Here is a 14,867-nt window from a genome sequence, read left to right as displayed (position 1 = left end):
ACTAGCTGTGTGCTCCTTCAAATGTTTTTTGTTTCTATATTTTGTGATGGGTGGTATACAGAAATGGATAAAGTAATGATTTCGAGCATAGTTGTTTCGGTCTAACCTAATAAAACTTTTATATTTGAATATTTCAAAAGCTTCAATGAGCTTTTTCAGTGTTCAAAAGTGCACTAAAGTCAAGATATACACCTTCTGGCAGCCGCATAAGCTTTCATCGCGGTCACGTTTTCAAACATAAACTGGGTAAATGTAAATTTCATATACAAAGAACAACATACAAAGAACCAAAACAAATGGGTGGCATCATATGGGAAAATGTGAAATTGTGCTTTTATTTAAATAAGAGTGTTAGCCCTTTCATTCCCCCTACTTTTAAATTTTCTTAGATCTAATTAGTTTCGATAATGATTCCCGCCCTTTGATGGATCCTTCAACCTATTTTCATTCATTTCAATAATTAAAATGCAACTCACAGTGACTCACGTAATGAGGCGTGACACTTGACTCGTCGTTGTCTCACTTTTCGTGTTGCCTAATGCTGCATAATTAATGCTGCTTCTAAGCCACGCCCTCCGCCCCATTCTTCAAGCCCATTTTAGGGCCCCTGCAATAACTTTATAAATGGCCTGATTAGGGCAATTAGCTGGCAATTACTATAAGTATGTATTCAACAGAAGAAGCAACTGATGTAAAGCGGAGCAACTACCGCAGCATCAGAGAAATGATTCGTCTCTCCTACACCGTTGGATTTAATCTAATGAACCCATCATCAAAATGGGGAAGAGTTCTCAGAGTGTAAGTGTAATACAGTAAGCATTTTACATATGTATGTATCTGTATACGCCAATTTATATAACCGCACACCAAAAACAACAAACTCCTAGCTGGACAATTGTGCTGAGTCTGAGCAGCGTTGCTTCACTATATGGCCATTGGCAGATGTCTGTGCGCTATGCCCAGGACATACCACGCATTGTGGAGGTAACTAAGTGTCATCTAGGATAATGTCCGTGCATACAAATTGTTCCATTTGATTCTATACTTCATTCACTTTTTACGTTTGCGGAACAGACCATTAGCACTGCTCTTCAATTCCTCACGTCTATAGCAAAAATGTGGTTCTTTCTTTTTGCCCACCAGAAGCTTTGCGTTTTATTAAAAATTGCTCGTTGCCACGAATTGTTGCAGGAATGCGAGCTGTTTGTTGTAATGTCTGGTGAGATTTGCCTTTGATTTGAGTCAGATTCTTGTATATCTTTCTTTTTGTATGTATCGTCAGATCTGCCAGTGGCCAAAATGTTGCGTCAGCAAGTTGATACCATTATGCAAAGCTATTGGGGAAGTACGCGTCGACAATTGCTCATCTACCTATACAGTTGCATCTGTATTACTAGCAATTATTTTATCAATTCGTTTGCAATCAATTTGTATCGGTATTTCACTCAACCACAAGGATTTAACATTGTCCTCCGTGAGTTAAATTTGACTTATACACAACTACTTTAAGATACTTTTTAAATATTTTGTGAAAACAGCTCTGCCCTCGTTATATCCTGCTTGGGAGCATAAGGGCCTAGCCTTTCCCTACTATCATATACAAATGTACTTGGAATCCTGCTCTCTCTATATCTGCGGCATGTGTAAGTATTACCAAGTTATGTTCCGTTCAGGAGGGAAACGTTTATAATGAGCTATAAACTGTTCGAATTGATTGATAGCTTGAGCTTGGTGGAAGGGTGTCCTTTTTGTCAAAAAAACACTTTTTTCTTCCCTGAACAGGTGCTGTTAGTTTCGATGGCATTTTCATAGTGCTTTGTCTGCACAGTGTTGGACTGATGAAGTCACTCATCCATATGATTGAATGCTCCACTTCATCATTGGTGCCGCCAGAGCGCAGAGTTCAGTATTTGCGCTGTTGCATTTATCAATACCAGCGAGTGGCCCGGTGAGTGGTTTGTCTTTAGTAATTTATTCTAGTAAAGATTCCCAAAGATTAAATGGGTAAGGGGTTCTACCGATTCACCTTTAATCTTAAGTTGTTTCCTATTATCCAGTTATGCCACGGAGATTAATGATTGCTTTCGCCACATAACACTCACCCAGTTTCTGCTGAGTCTCTTCAACTGGGGCTTAGCGCTATTTCAGATGAATATTGGTTTGGTATGGCTGCGGAATCTTATCGAAAGTTTTCAAATTTGAACTGTGTGCGTGCCTTCGTTTATATCCACAGGGCTCAAGTCCTATCACTTTGGTGCGCATGATTATGTATCTGATGGCAGCTGGCTATCAAATTGTCGTCTATTGCTATAATGGTCAACGATTTCAGACAGCTGTAAGTTGGCATCCATTTTCGTATTTTCTTGGTGTAAAGTGTAAATACTTTCCGTTCTCCCCAGAGCGAGCAAATTCCAATGGCGTTTTACGACTGCTCATGGTACGAGGAATCCAGTGAATTTAGGCAACTCATTAAAATGATAATAATGCGAACGAATCGGTGCTTTCGTCTGGATGTATCATGGTTCATGCAAATGTCGCTGCCCACATTAATGGCGGTGAGTTGCAGGGGATATGGAGAGATGTTTCAATTCCTACTTAATATTTTACATGATTGATTTGCAGATGGTTCGAACAAGTGGACAATATTTTCTTTTGCTCCAAAATGTCACTCAAAAATAGACCTAACAATTAAAAGAATAGAAATAAAAGCAATTCTATTGAACTTAGAGTGGATGACCTTTATTTCTATCTTATTTGTCGCTTTCTTTCAGCACATTCGGTTTCCTATTTGATATTGACGGCACAATTCAAACAATATTTGCAGTCAGTGTCTGCCCCACCGACAATTCCTCCGAACGATACGCCCGTCAACTGTCCATTAGTTTTCATTGACATCGTTTTGGCTTGTCTGATAATTCATTTTGGACATTAAATTGCCAGGCTCGCACCCGCTGATAACAAGGCGGAGCTCCTGCTTCGGCCATTGCCAATCAATTTTATTAATCATTTAGAGTCCTTGCGGTTAGCTGATGCTTTAAATGGCTCCTTCTTTCGTTACTCAAATTGTTTGTTTGTTTTTTCTGGGTATTTCTTTTTTATTCTCAAGGCTGACTAACGTCTTTGTTTCAGTTTGACTATTTTCTTTACAATATTTTTAATGCATATTTGCTGTTTAGGTTTTTTCCCTCTCCTGCGCCTCTCTCTTTCTTTTCTTACATTCAACTTGCAAAAGCTTGCCTTGTCTTGTCCTGCCGTTCTTTTGCTTTCCTTGGATTTCACTTTAATGCCTTTTTGCCCGGCGAAAAAAGGACATATTTTCTTTATTTTTGGTTTATTTAGGTACATGTATATTCCGTTGTGAATACTATCTCGATGTGTGTGTGTCCTTTCTGAGCAAGGACGGCTATAATTTATGCATTGACGGAAAGCGTTTGGCCAGACCTTTTGTTATGCTTAACAAGTCTTACAAGACATTTCACGCTTTAATTTTCCTCGTTAAAATTTTGCCTAACAACCGAAACACCTTCCTGCTTCGAAGGAGACAAATATTTTTTTATTATTTCCATTACTTTTCAACTAATTAGCAATTTAATTAGGCAACAAAAAATTTGCAAACTTTGACACGCAGACAACGTTTTAACAAAACAAATAAAAAAAAAAAGCGCTGAGTGAGAAAACTATTGTGAAACAATAAAAATGAATTTGATGACATGACGCGGAGTGCACAGATACATATAACAAATTTTCGTCGCCTTTCCTTAGCCTCAGCTCGGTCTAAACGCCCTTTGTCAAATACATACATAAGTCAAGGAGGATAAGTCAAAAACAAAACAAACACAAAACGCGAAAAAGGGCACAAGAAAACAGACAGTTGTAATGATGATAAATATTCTATCTCACACGGCGCATTGCACGATAAATAGGAGGAGAGTCCTTAACCTTTTTAAAGTGAATATTTTTAATTGAAAATAAATCATTTTTACTTTACTACTTCAATATTTAACAATGGCGGGCTTTAACTACAGAAAGCAAATAACATGATAAAATCTGTTAAAATTTTAATAGTGAACGAAAACTATTATATTAGATTGGAATATTTAATAAGGATTTCACAAAAGCACACAAACTCACACACTCAAGAGCTAATGCAGGAAGATGTTTAAGATGAAAGAGAAAACTGGCTTGTATCTCTTTTGGCTTGATGACAATGTTTGCACACGTAGCCGGAATCTAGCCAACATATTGACAAATACGATTTGGATGACAAATAGTATTACGATTATATATATACATACAAATATATAAAATATTTATATTGTATGTGTACATATGTATATATATAGATTTGCCTTCACAAATATGTATTCATCCCCAAGGAACGGCAAGTGGCCCTGTTTTATTTTCTTTCCTTTTTTATGCCATTTGGCCGCAATTTGCTTATGCTTTGTGTGGGTCCCCATGACATTTGTCGGGTAATCAGGGCCAGAACAGGACAAAACAGGACCAAATGGGGTGTAGAGGAGCGGAGCGGAGCGGAGAATCATCATCTATGACCATTTACTTAAAGAATTCTGACAATGTTGGCAAACCTGTCCTTGAAAACAGGGAAATGCGACCTCTCCCTTTTTGTGCTTTGTGCCTTTATCTCTATTAGCCGTATTGTCTTCGCCATAATGGAGTTAATATGTTTTCTGCTGACTTTGATCCGAAAAAAACAACAAAGTCGTGGGAGAAGACCAATACCGGTAACTGGCACGTGCCTGGGATACTTTCGGCTTAAGTTAGAAGTCTTTGAAAGTAACAAATATTAAATCTACGTCCAAGTTAAAAAGAGTAACTCAAAGCATCATCTGGTTGACATTTCAAGCTTGTTTTTCACCAATCAGAGCTGCTGTTTTTTTATACATCCTTTTAATCCAATTAAAGATTTTCGTATTACACCAATTTTAGCTGCGTCAGCTAGTAAAAAGTTATAAAAGCAACGTCTCTACTTAATTCAAACAATTACATTAGCAATTTGTGTCCTGTTTGTTGGCGGATGTGCGGTGTGTGTATGCTTGATATGACAAATACTTTTGGCTAGATGCAGCTCACTCTGTCATTGTGCAACAATTTAAAGCAATTTTGAAGGGGCGTTTTAAAGAGACTTGTCAAAAAGTAGGCCTATAAGGAATGAAAGTAATGGCCCGGAATTTCCTTTGTTTGCTGGACCGCTTAAAGCCATTGTTCCGCATATGGTACTGATATCGTAGGCAGTTGTGAATGGACAAATAAAAGAGTAGGCCACACTTTCTTCTTCAGCTAACTCCTTTCGACGTTTTCCATTGTAAAAACAGCCAAGTAAAATTTAATTTACTGCACTTTAATCTCCTTGTGTGTCTCCCTGCCTCCGCCTTATCCTTACACAAGTCTCGTTCACTTTTTGCTTCTTTGGTATGAAAGAGGGCAACATTTCATTTTACTTAGTTGCCTCTCGCCATCTTGTATACGTTTTCTTGCAATGCCTTTTCTTTTCTCTTCCTTTTCTTTAATTTTGTTCAACTTACTCATGCGAAATGGCACTTGATGCCCCTTAGTTATGCATGGGTGTGTGTGTAGCTGTTCAGCATCCATCCATTTAAGTTTCAAGGGAATTAAGACTAAGCTGCAGCCAATGCGCATTTTCCGCAGTTACGCAGTCTCGCCTCTTGTACAGCCTTCCATATACATTTTCTCCACTGGAAATGAAACGGAATGGTGTGTGTGTGTGTGTGTGTGCGTGTAGAGAGGAAGTAAAAATAACAATTGTTCTCTGCTCAATGGTAACATGAAGTTGGTAATGCAAATACTGAATACACGAACGTCTCCCTCTTTGGTGCTTCTGGTGGCATCTTTCAAATTGTCTGCCGGAAAAATACAAAATGAAAAGTTCGCCAAATTATGCGTGATAAGACATTGAGAAACATGCAGACCTTGGAATTATACATATTTGAGTTATTTGTGTGAATTTCCAAAAAAAAAAAGAATATATGCAAAGAACAAATCGTTTATACCTTATAAAGCAACTATGGTTAGCTATATACCATTACAAAACTACTGCAGCTCTTCACAAATTCAATTGGAATAGGTACATATACAATTGGGCATTATAAATATTCATTTTTGAACTAAATGGGTTTTATATTGTCCCCTTGTTATGCATACAAATCAAAAATCTAATAATAAAAAGATTTAACAGATGTACAGTACATAGACGAGTCTGCTTTAAGTGAGTGTTGAGCGCAAAACTTTTGGACAGATAACTTTTATAAATTGGGATTGACAAACTAGCAACGATTTCATTTCAAAATAAGCATACTCAACGAATAAGTTCTTGGTCGAGTTTATATCAGTTGGATAGTAAATTAATAAATAGTCGATGTACTCTCAGCCATTCCGCTTAGCCAGATTGATGGGCTCCCAATGGAAAAAAATTGAACAAATCGCAGTCCTTTAACTTTACAAATGTTGGGGGTCACTCAATTTGCATACTACATATGTAAATCTGTGTGTGAGTGCGAATCTATGTGTGTTTCTACCAGTGAGATGCAATCTGCTAGGACAAGTTGATGTTTAATAAATACAGCAACGTCTGCCAATGCAAAAAACAACTGCCCAGGTAAACGGTAAACATGCAAATAAATGCATGGACAAGGCAATCACGTTGAGCCCACAGAAGGGAAAGACAATGGGAAAACCCAAAATGAACTAAAGACCTCGGTTCTGTTCTCGTCCTTTGCATACGTAATTTGCCGTAACAGATACGAACACCTCTTTTCTTTTCTGTTCTTTGCCCATCCTTTATTTGTCCTTAACGGAAATGAAGTTCGTATTTGGCTGCACAATACAAATATTAAATACAACTTTAACCATTTCGCAGTTTCAATACTTTCATATCTGATATTTGCGTTTGATATACACACATACGTGGAGTGTGTGTACATATATAATATGCCAAATATTTCCCTTTTTTTGTTTCCGACAGAAGAGAATCGATTGAAAGTATGCCTAAAGCCACCTATTATTTTAACAGAGAGGCTGCTTTTGTTTTATGAATTCCAAAATTGCTCTTTAACTAATGTGTCTATCTATTTAAAGCAGATTACCCAAAGTTATGCATAAATTAGTTTTAGTTTATACAACAAACTCATTTTCTTTATGTTTCCATTTTATTTTGGATTTGCCAAAAGGGTTTATCGATGGCAGTGCTCTCTTCTCGATGGTTTCCGTTTTCAACATCTTTCCAAATCACTCATTGATTTGCCATTTTAGACTTTGAGAGCCTGGCTGGATTTACTCTGATGGATACTGAAAGCTTTTCTATTCATTGCCAATAGCCAAAAAACTGTCATTCGTTGGCATTGCGGTGTAGTCTCGTATCCACACACTCAAATCCTTTAGTGAGGACATTTTTGACGTCAGTCGGCAAAAGCAACACAAAACAAAGTTAAATTTTTTTTAATTCTATCACAGAGTAAAAACCATTTTCAATGTTGAGGCAAATAAAGAAAAAGGAAAATAAACAAAATGGCCAATGCTTCATGTTTCTGTTGTAACTGACGCAAAGAGGCAGACATTTTGTTATTTTTAGCGAGCAGGACGAGAATTGAAGGAATTTTCGTCATAATTTATGTGAACGTGATTTATTTGTATACATTTCCGTTTCGTTTCGATTTCATTACGATTGCCGTAAAAACAGGCCATTAGAAATGTCCCCCTTCATCGCTCTCCATAGCAATGCGACCCATTTAGACGCCATCATGATTAATGAATGGCAGCACGCCATATGTGAAAAGTGTTGCCTACTTTCGAGGGCAGCGCTCTCTCAACTTGTTAATTGCTGACCATAAAATTGCGCCAAAACGCTCTACAGAAACGAAACTCACGCAAAATGGGAAAAGCCACAGGCAAAGAACGAAACAATTCAATCTGCTAGATTATGGTTCCAACAACTTGAGCTAGCCTTGCCAGACGTCTGTCGAATTCCCGAATTCCTCGTAATTATAAAGAAAATCTACCATTGTATAGTCGAGGGCGGATACTCTATATTTCTGTAGGAGAGCTAAGTACTTGATATCACACATCTAGCTGTTCGTACCAGTTAGAAACAGAAACAAGCACACATGTTTATACAACTTAAAACACAGCTTTTTGGTAATCTTAGTATACCTTGTGGCCTAGCGTTACGCAGCAGGGTACGTAAAACAAAGGCCACAGAAGGACTTTAGCTGAACTGAGCATTCTCTGAGACGTCAAAAATTTAATTTACAACAAACAAAAGTCACATGTCGTCTCAGGCACTAAAGTTACTACTGTTCATTCTTCACGTCGGTTCGCCTTCCTTAGGGGCGCGAGGGACTTGGACTGGGCGATGCCGATGACTTTATAGCAATTTAATGCGCCTCTTGTTCCGTAGTTGTTCTGCTTCTTGTGAAAAATGAACCCTCTTTGCTGTTGCTGCTGCTGCTTTTTCAGCTAGATGGGCACGCCAAAAGAAAACGGCAATTTGTATGGCCTTCTAGAAATAACATCAACAACAACATCATCATCAGGAGAGCCGACAGGAAAAAATAGAGCAAAGAGAAGCTAGCTCTATTCGCTTATTAACTTCCAGCTTTGTATTGGTTAGTTTTATCATTCTCTCTACTGGCTGGTTTTCATTAAATGGAGACGAAGACAAAAGCAAACTTACAGAAATTATGTAATTCATGCAAATATCCAAATTATTGATATTCAGATTGGTTTTTTTCAATATTTCGAATAATTCGCTTGGAGAAGTACATTCTGTGGTATTTTATTCTTAAATACAAAAGTTTTCTATATATGTACATATAAACGATAAATTTCATTAAGGGCTATTTTTCATGACTATACGATGTTCTTTTTTAAAAGCGGTTCTCCGCCATTCTCCACCCTCGAACTGCAGTCCATTTCATATAGTGAGCATGACCAATCAATAAACTCATTGATCATTTTGAAGAGTAACATCCTGCATTTTATGGCACTTGTTCCATACACATACATATTGATTACCTACACCGATGACCCCCATTGACCCTTGACCGCAGCCACCCCCTCAGCCCTCTGCCATTATTTTTACATTAATTAAAATGTTAGTTGTCAGGCCGCACTTTTCCTTCTGCTGTCTATTAACCATAAATTAAGAAGTACATAAAATCTGTTACAGGGCAAGTAAAGCAAATGAGACTAGCTATTATTGTTTATAGATTGTTCAACGACTTTAGAGACGGAGAAGGAGAGGTATCTTTGCCCAGCGAATTTTCTTCCCACACGTTATCATTGAGTTGTAGTTGAGCCGGCTAATCTTTCAGCTTTATTTGTTGTGCATTTGCAAAATTGGTGGTTTGATTTAAATTTACTGGAAATACCTTTGAGGCAGCATTAAGGTCAACATTTTTCTTTTGTCTCTGGTTTATTTTTGTGCCTAAAGCATTGCTTACATTTGAATTTGGCTTTTGAAACTGGTACAACATACATATTTCCCTTCATATGGTTCTCCCTGTTGTTCTCCTTCTGTGTGCGTGAATTTGTAAGTGTGTTTATATATACATATGTATGTACATGTATGTGGTAGTGTGGAAGGAAAATTATGACAATGTTTTGCTCGAATGAAGCATTTTATGCTGACGCATTCCTATGCAAAGTATTTTGTCTACCACAGAGGACATTCGCCGTTACTTGTCATTGTCATTGAGAAATGGAAAATTTATGTTTTCCCTTTTTTTCCACCTGAACACTCTTTACTCGATTCGGCTTTGTTTGAAAACCGCCTTCCTTCCGCCAAAAAAGGTCACTCTCAAATCGAATAAAGCGTATCCCAATCCAAACTTGTCGACCTTTTTTTAGTATTTCAAACGTGACGGAATTGCTTTGTTTGATTTTGTCCGCCACCTTCTGAAAAAAAAAAAAAACCAAAACCAAATGGTCCAACGTTCTTTTGGTTTTTTTTTTTTTTTTGTCTTAAAACAAATGTTTATTTTTGCACATTATTTTTGCTTTCATTTCTGTTCTTTCTCTTTTTTATTGTGTAGTTATTTCGCTGACATCTGGCCACGACAGTTTAAACTTTCAACAACCAAAAGTGTCAGCAGGCGTCAAGTATTTTTTTCCCCCCGTTAATGAGCATGCTGTTCTGCTTTGGCATACCCTGCACCACCCAACGATTTGGTTTAAAGGGTATATTTGGACCACACACAAACTTACTTCAAAGCCTCAAAATTTTATAAGTTTATTTCACCAATCCTAATACTATACCACCTCCGACACCTGGAACTCAGCTGGTATTAGGTATGGGTATAGGATATTTTAAAATCCCAGGCGACTTTGAAATATTTTTTTTTTTTTGTCTTCCTTTGAAATATTTTTTTTTATTTTGTCTTCCTTATTTTTTATTTTCTTCCTTTGACTTTTAATAAATCCACACAGCGGGTAAAATTTTGCTAAGAAAATCCATTTGTTAATAATGTCCAAGGAGGAGAGAGAGCGCGAGTGGGAGTTGCGGAAAAAAAGTATGAAAATTATTAAAATTATTGCGAAATTTCAGTGGAGCAACATCAGAAAGGAATAACGCAAATCAAAAATGTGGACCAGAACGTGCATATCATTTAGTTTGCTGCCTTAGCAACTAAAGAACCCCCGAGAATACTTTAATCTTCCTTCTAATTTTAACCGCACATGTATGTACAAACATACATTGAACATGTAGTCACATATGTATGTAGATATTCCTAAGTTATCCATTACGTTTACGACATAAGCATTATTTGCTCCTTTTGCAAATTATGTAATTGTGCATTATAATTACAATATATTTGAAAAGTTTTTTTTTTGTCAACATCAGCAGTCCTCCCTTGCGCATTCGTTTTTACAAACCATAAATAAATAAATCAATTTTGAGAAAATTGCAAAAATTAAAACTGGCCAAATGTAAAGTGCAAATTGAATGGCGGCTCTTTAATTAAATTCATTACGATGTGACCTTTCCCATTTTTGACATGTTACGACATATGTTCATGTGAACACACGTATGTACATATATGGGTGCTAATTTGACTTTATTGCAAACATTTAACATTTAAAGTCGCAAAGCTGGACTTGAGCGTTTACCCTGCTCTTTTTTTTACTTTTCCTCGTTCATTTTTCCCTTATAATTTAGTAGGGTGCCCCTCGGCTCTGTCGCTTGTATAATTTTCCACTTTGCACCAAGGCTGGCCAAGTGTGAGACTCCGACTCTGAGTTTGGCATCCGGATCCGCATTCGCATTCGCATCCTCTTCCCCATTTGCACTCGCATTTGCATTGGGCCAGAGTTATCTACTTCACTTCTGCACTTTCACTTGTCTTGTTAAATATTAACGCAATTTCACTTTGCCCAATTACACTGCAACCCATCCACATCGGCACCAGCATCCCCATCCGCGGCTTTGGCTTTTATGCAAATATCCAGAGAGCCTTCACCCGCGCACTTTGCTTAATTTGAAGAATTGTGGATAGAAAGTTTTATGGTGTTTTTCTATCTTTCTAGTTTCGGTGCGAATTGCAAAGCTAAATCGATAAGCACCTAAAGGTTGCTCGTTAACTTCGACAAGGCAAGAATTAAATTTTTATTCAAATTTGCATTTTGCCTCTGCGCTTTCTTCCAAGTTCAGTGGCAACACCTGAGAACGCAGACAGCGCCACGTCAAGCACTTGACCGTGCCGCGAATTGCAGACAGTGAAACAAATAAATACCCGTCCAGTCCAGTCGACACCATCCACCCACCACTTATGTACTCATCCTCCTGACCATGCGAATTCCAGCAGAAAATGTGTTTATCTTTCAAACGAAAGGTGAAAGTACGCTTGAGGAATGCACCTGAAGCACTTTGAAATCGTACAAATCGATGGGCTTTATAGCTTCTTGGAACTTAAAAAGCAATTTTTTGGGTGCGTGTAGATGAACTCGAAGTATTAAAGCAGCATCGAATTTAATTTAAAAGTAGAATATTAAATTAAATTAATTCATAAACATACATCTATACATAAGTAGTTTTTATTTTTGAATTCAAAAACACCCGCCATGAGATACACAATAATCGATGGCAGACCAGTCAGACTTATCGATAATTGATCAGCTGTGATCTAGACATGGCCAAATGGAGATGCCACACTATTTCTATTTTCATCTGTTGCGTCTGTTATTATTGTTGTTGTTACGGATTGTGGACTTTGAAACGCTGCAGTTTTGGTTTCTTTTTTTTTGTTGTGTTATTCAATTTACAAAAAACAAAAAAATTCCTCAAGATGCTAAGACGAAAAGTTCATGCAACTGCTACTACAGGCTTAAGTCGCTATTCCTCCACCACGACAACGACTCATGGCCGGCATTTTCAATATCTACAGGTTGGTTTAGACTCTTTAGAGAATTTGGATATTTGACAAAGTGTTTCCCCTTCTTTCAGTGCTCCAAATTGCCGACCTTATATTTTCAACGATCACTGCCGAGATTACCTATACCTTTGCTGGAAAATACTTGCCAGCGATTCCTGGCAGCTGTCCACCCGTTGCTGACTCCCTCAGAGCTTGGTCATACACAACAGGTGATAACTCAATTCCGTGAGGGCATTGGAATGGAATTGCATGCCAAATTGAAAGATATCGACGATCGGAATAAGCACACAAGTTATATATCTCAGCCCTGGTTCGATATGTATTTATCTGATCGGGCTCCTTTGCCCCCTTAATTATAATCCCTTACTAGTAATGAAAAGCGATGTACGTCCGGAGTATCAAGAGCAGATAGTTCGAACCACAAATCTGATTATCAGTTCGTTACGCTTTTGGCGCTCACTTCAAAATGGTCTTCTCGAACCGGAGGTCTACCATATGAACGCGAAGAAGAGTGACACCGCCAGCTATCGTCGCTGGATGAAGGTGGCTCCCAAAGCTTTAGCTACATATGCTTCTTATGCATTCAAAGCTTTCCCCCTTGGACATGAGCCAATACCATAGGCTGTTTGGCACCTCCCGCATACCGCGATTGGGAAAAGATGAGCTGGTCCACGCACCGGAATCAAAACATATTCTAGTCATGCGAAGAGGCCACATGTATGCAGTGAATGTACTTGATTCCAGTGGTTTCATAGAGAGTCCAAGTGTGATTATAGGCAGGCTTAAAGCTGTACTCCAACTGGATAGTCAGCGGGAAGAAGCAGAAGTACCTTTGGGTGTTTTAACCTCTGCCCAAAGAGACGAATGGGCCAAAGCTAGGGCCCATTTGGTGAGCAGCTCACATAATGCCGATATTTTACAACGCGAAGTTGATGCATCATTGTTCTGCGTATGCCTAGACACGAAGGAGGATGGCGTCTTCCAGGAGGAGAACCAAGTGCCTCTGCTAAAACATTTGCTAGGAGGTAAGGCAACGAATCGCTGGTTTGACAAGTCGATTTCCCTCTTAATCAGTGCCGATGGCACTGCATCTGTTCACTTCGAGCACTCTTGGGGCGACGGTGTGGCTGTTCTGCGGTATTTCAACGAAGTGTACAAGGATACCCTAGAACAGCCATTTGTTTCTACAGATTCTGTCCATACTCCTGCCGATGGTGATACTGGCAATGTTCGTGCGATTAACTTTGATATTGATAATCAAACAAAAAGCTCCGTAGAGGAGGCCTTTGCCAAAAACTCCGCAGTTGTGAATAGCCTGGAGATGAATCTTTTAAAATATCCTCGCATTAACAAAAAAACCTGCAAACAGTACGGCCTGAGTCCCGATTCCATTATACAACTATCGTTCCAGCTCGCTTATAGGCAAGCTTTCAATAAATATGTGGGTACCTACGAGTCCTGCAGCACCTCAGCATTTCGTCATGGTCGCACCGAGACAATGCGACCATGTTCTACGGCTACTCAAGCTTTTTGTGAGGCAGTCCTAAAACCGGAAAGCTCAAAACCATCTGCCAATGAATTAAGATCCATGATCGACAAGTGCAGCAAAATGCATGGACAGCTAACCAAAGAAGCAGCCATGGGACAAGGCTTTGACCGTCATCTGTTTGCATTACGACACATCGCCCAATTGGAGGGTTTACAACAACCCGACCTATACGAGACTGAAGCCTATAAACGAATTAACCATAACATCATCAGCACTTCTACATTGGGTTCTGATGCCCTATTAGCGGGTTCCTTTGGCCCAGTGGTTAAAGATGGCCTGGGAATCGGGTGAGTTTACAATGAATCATCTTCTTCAGCATTCACTTATTTTAACTGATTTTAGCTATTCGATTCAAAATGACTTTGCCGGTGCCATTGTAACCACGTATAAGGATCAAGCCGATGGCAAAGTTTTTATTAATAGCTTAGAATCGGCATTTAATAAAATATATAACATTATTGAGCAGAGCAGCACTAAGTAGACGGCTCCCAGCCCCAAACAACGCAGCTTTAAGAAAAGGCAGGAAGCCGAAAACAAAACGAAATTTTGCTTTTATGTATTCAAAATGTCTGAAACGCAATATTTTATTCCAAGTTTTACAAATTTATAGATAATAAAAAGAGAGAACACTTTTTGGCCCCCTTCCTAGCTCACTGGTTTTAAGATGCACACAGCTCCTTTTTTTATCTAATCCGAAGGGAATGCAAAGAACATTCGAATTTGAACACTTTTATAGTTTAAATGTCTTAGTTAGAACGTATTCCTAATGTACTTATCTAAACGAAATTTCTGTCAGGTTAAGCATTTAATTTGCACAGCACTCACAAAAAAAAAAAAAAAAAAACAAAACAAAACAAAGTGCTATCTTTAAATGGTTCTAAATTCAAAGTCCCTTTTGCTCATTTCGTATG

The 14,867-nt window shown here is 38.3% G+C and overlaps 2 protein-coding genes across 2 annotated transcripts; both read left to right on the top strand.

Moving 5' to 3' along the window:
• Nucleotides 1-664: 664 nt before the first annotated feature.
• Or63a (Odorant receptor 63a) lies at nucleotides 665-2,679 on the top strand. The gene is made up of 10 exons (XM_068283787.1): nucleotides 665-798; nucleotides 888-984; nucleotides 1,075-1,219; nucleotides 1,283-1,474; nucleotides 1,539-1,643; nucleotides 1,783-1,948; nucleotides 2,058-2,163; nucleotides 2,234-2,335; nucleotides 2,400-2,555; nucleotides 2,623-2,679. The coding sequence occupies exons 1-10, from the start codon at nucleotides 665-667 to the stop codon at nucleotides 2,677-2,679; spliced, it is 1,260 nt and encodes a 419-aa protein (XP_068139888.1).
• A 9,530-nt stretch (nucleotides 2,680-12,209) lies between these two features.
• On the top strand, nucleotides 12,210-14,604 carry CPT2 (Carnitine palmitoyltransferase 2). The gene is given in 5 exon segments (XM_068283764.1): nucleotides 12,210-12,419; nucleotides 12,479-12,751; nucleotides 12,753-13,001; nucleotides 13,003-14,243; nucleotides 14,299-14,604. Coding segments are annotated over 5 exon segments (2,001 nt in total). The 5' UTR covers nucleotides 12,210-12,320; the 3' UTR covers nucleotides 14,438-14,604.
• Nucleotides 14,605-14,867: the final 263 nt, after the last annotated feature.

The sequence above is a fragment of the Drosophila tropicalis genome, unplaced genomic scaffold, assembly GCF_018151085.1.
Source record: "Drosophila tropicalis isolate 14030-0801.00 unplaced genomic scaffold, ASM1815108v1 contig_169, whole genome shotgun sequence".
Lineage (NCBI taxonomy): Eukaryota > Metazoa > Arthropoda > Insecta > Diptera > Drosophilidae > Drosophila > Drosophila tropicalis.
The sequence above is the reverse complement of the archived record's forward strand: the minus strand, read 5'-3'. Positions and strand labels throughout refer to the sequence as shown.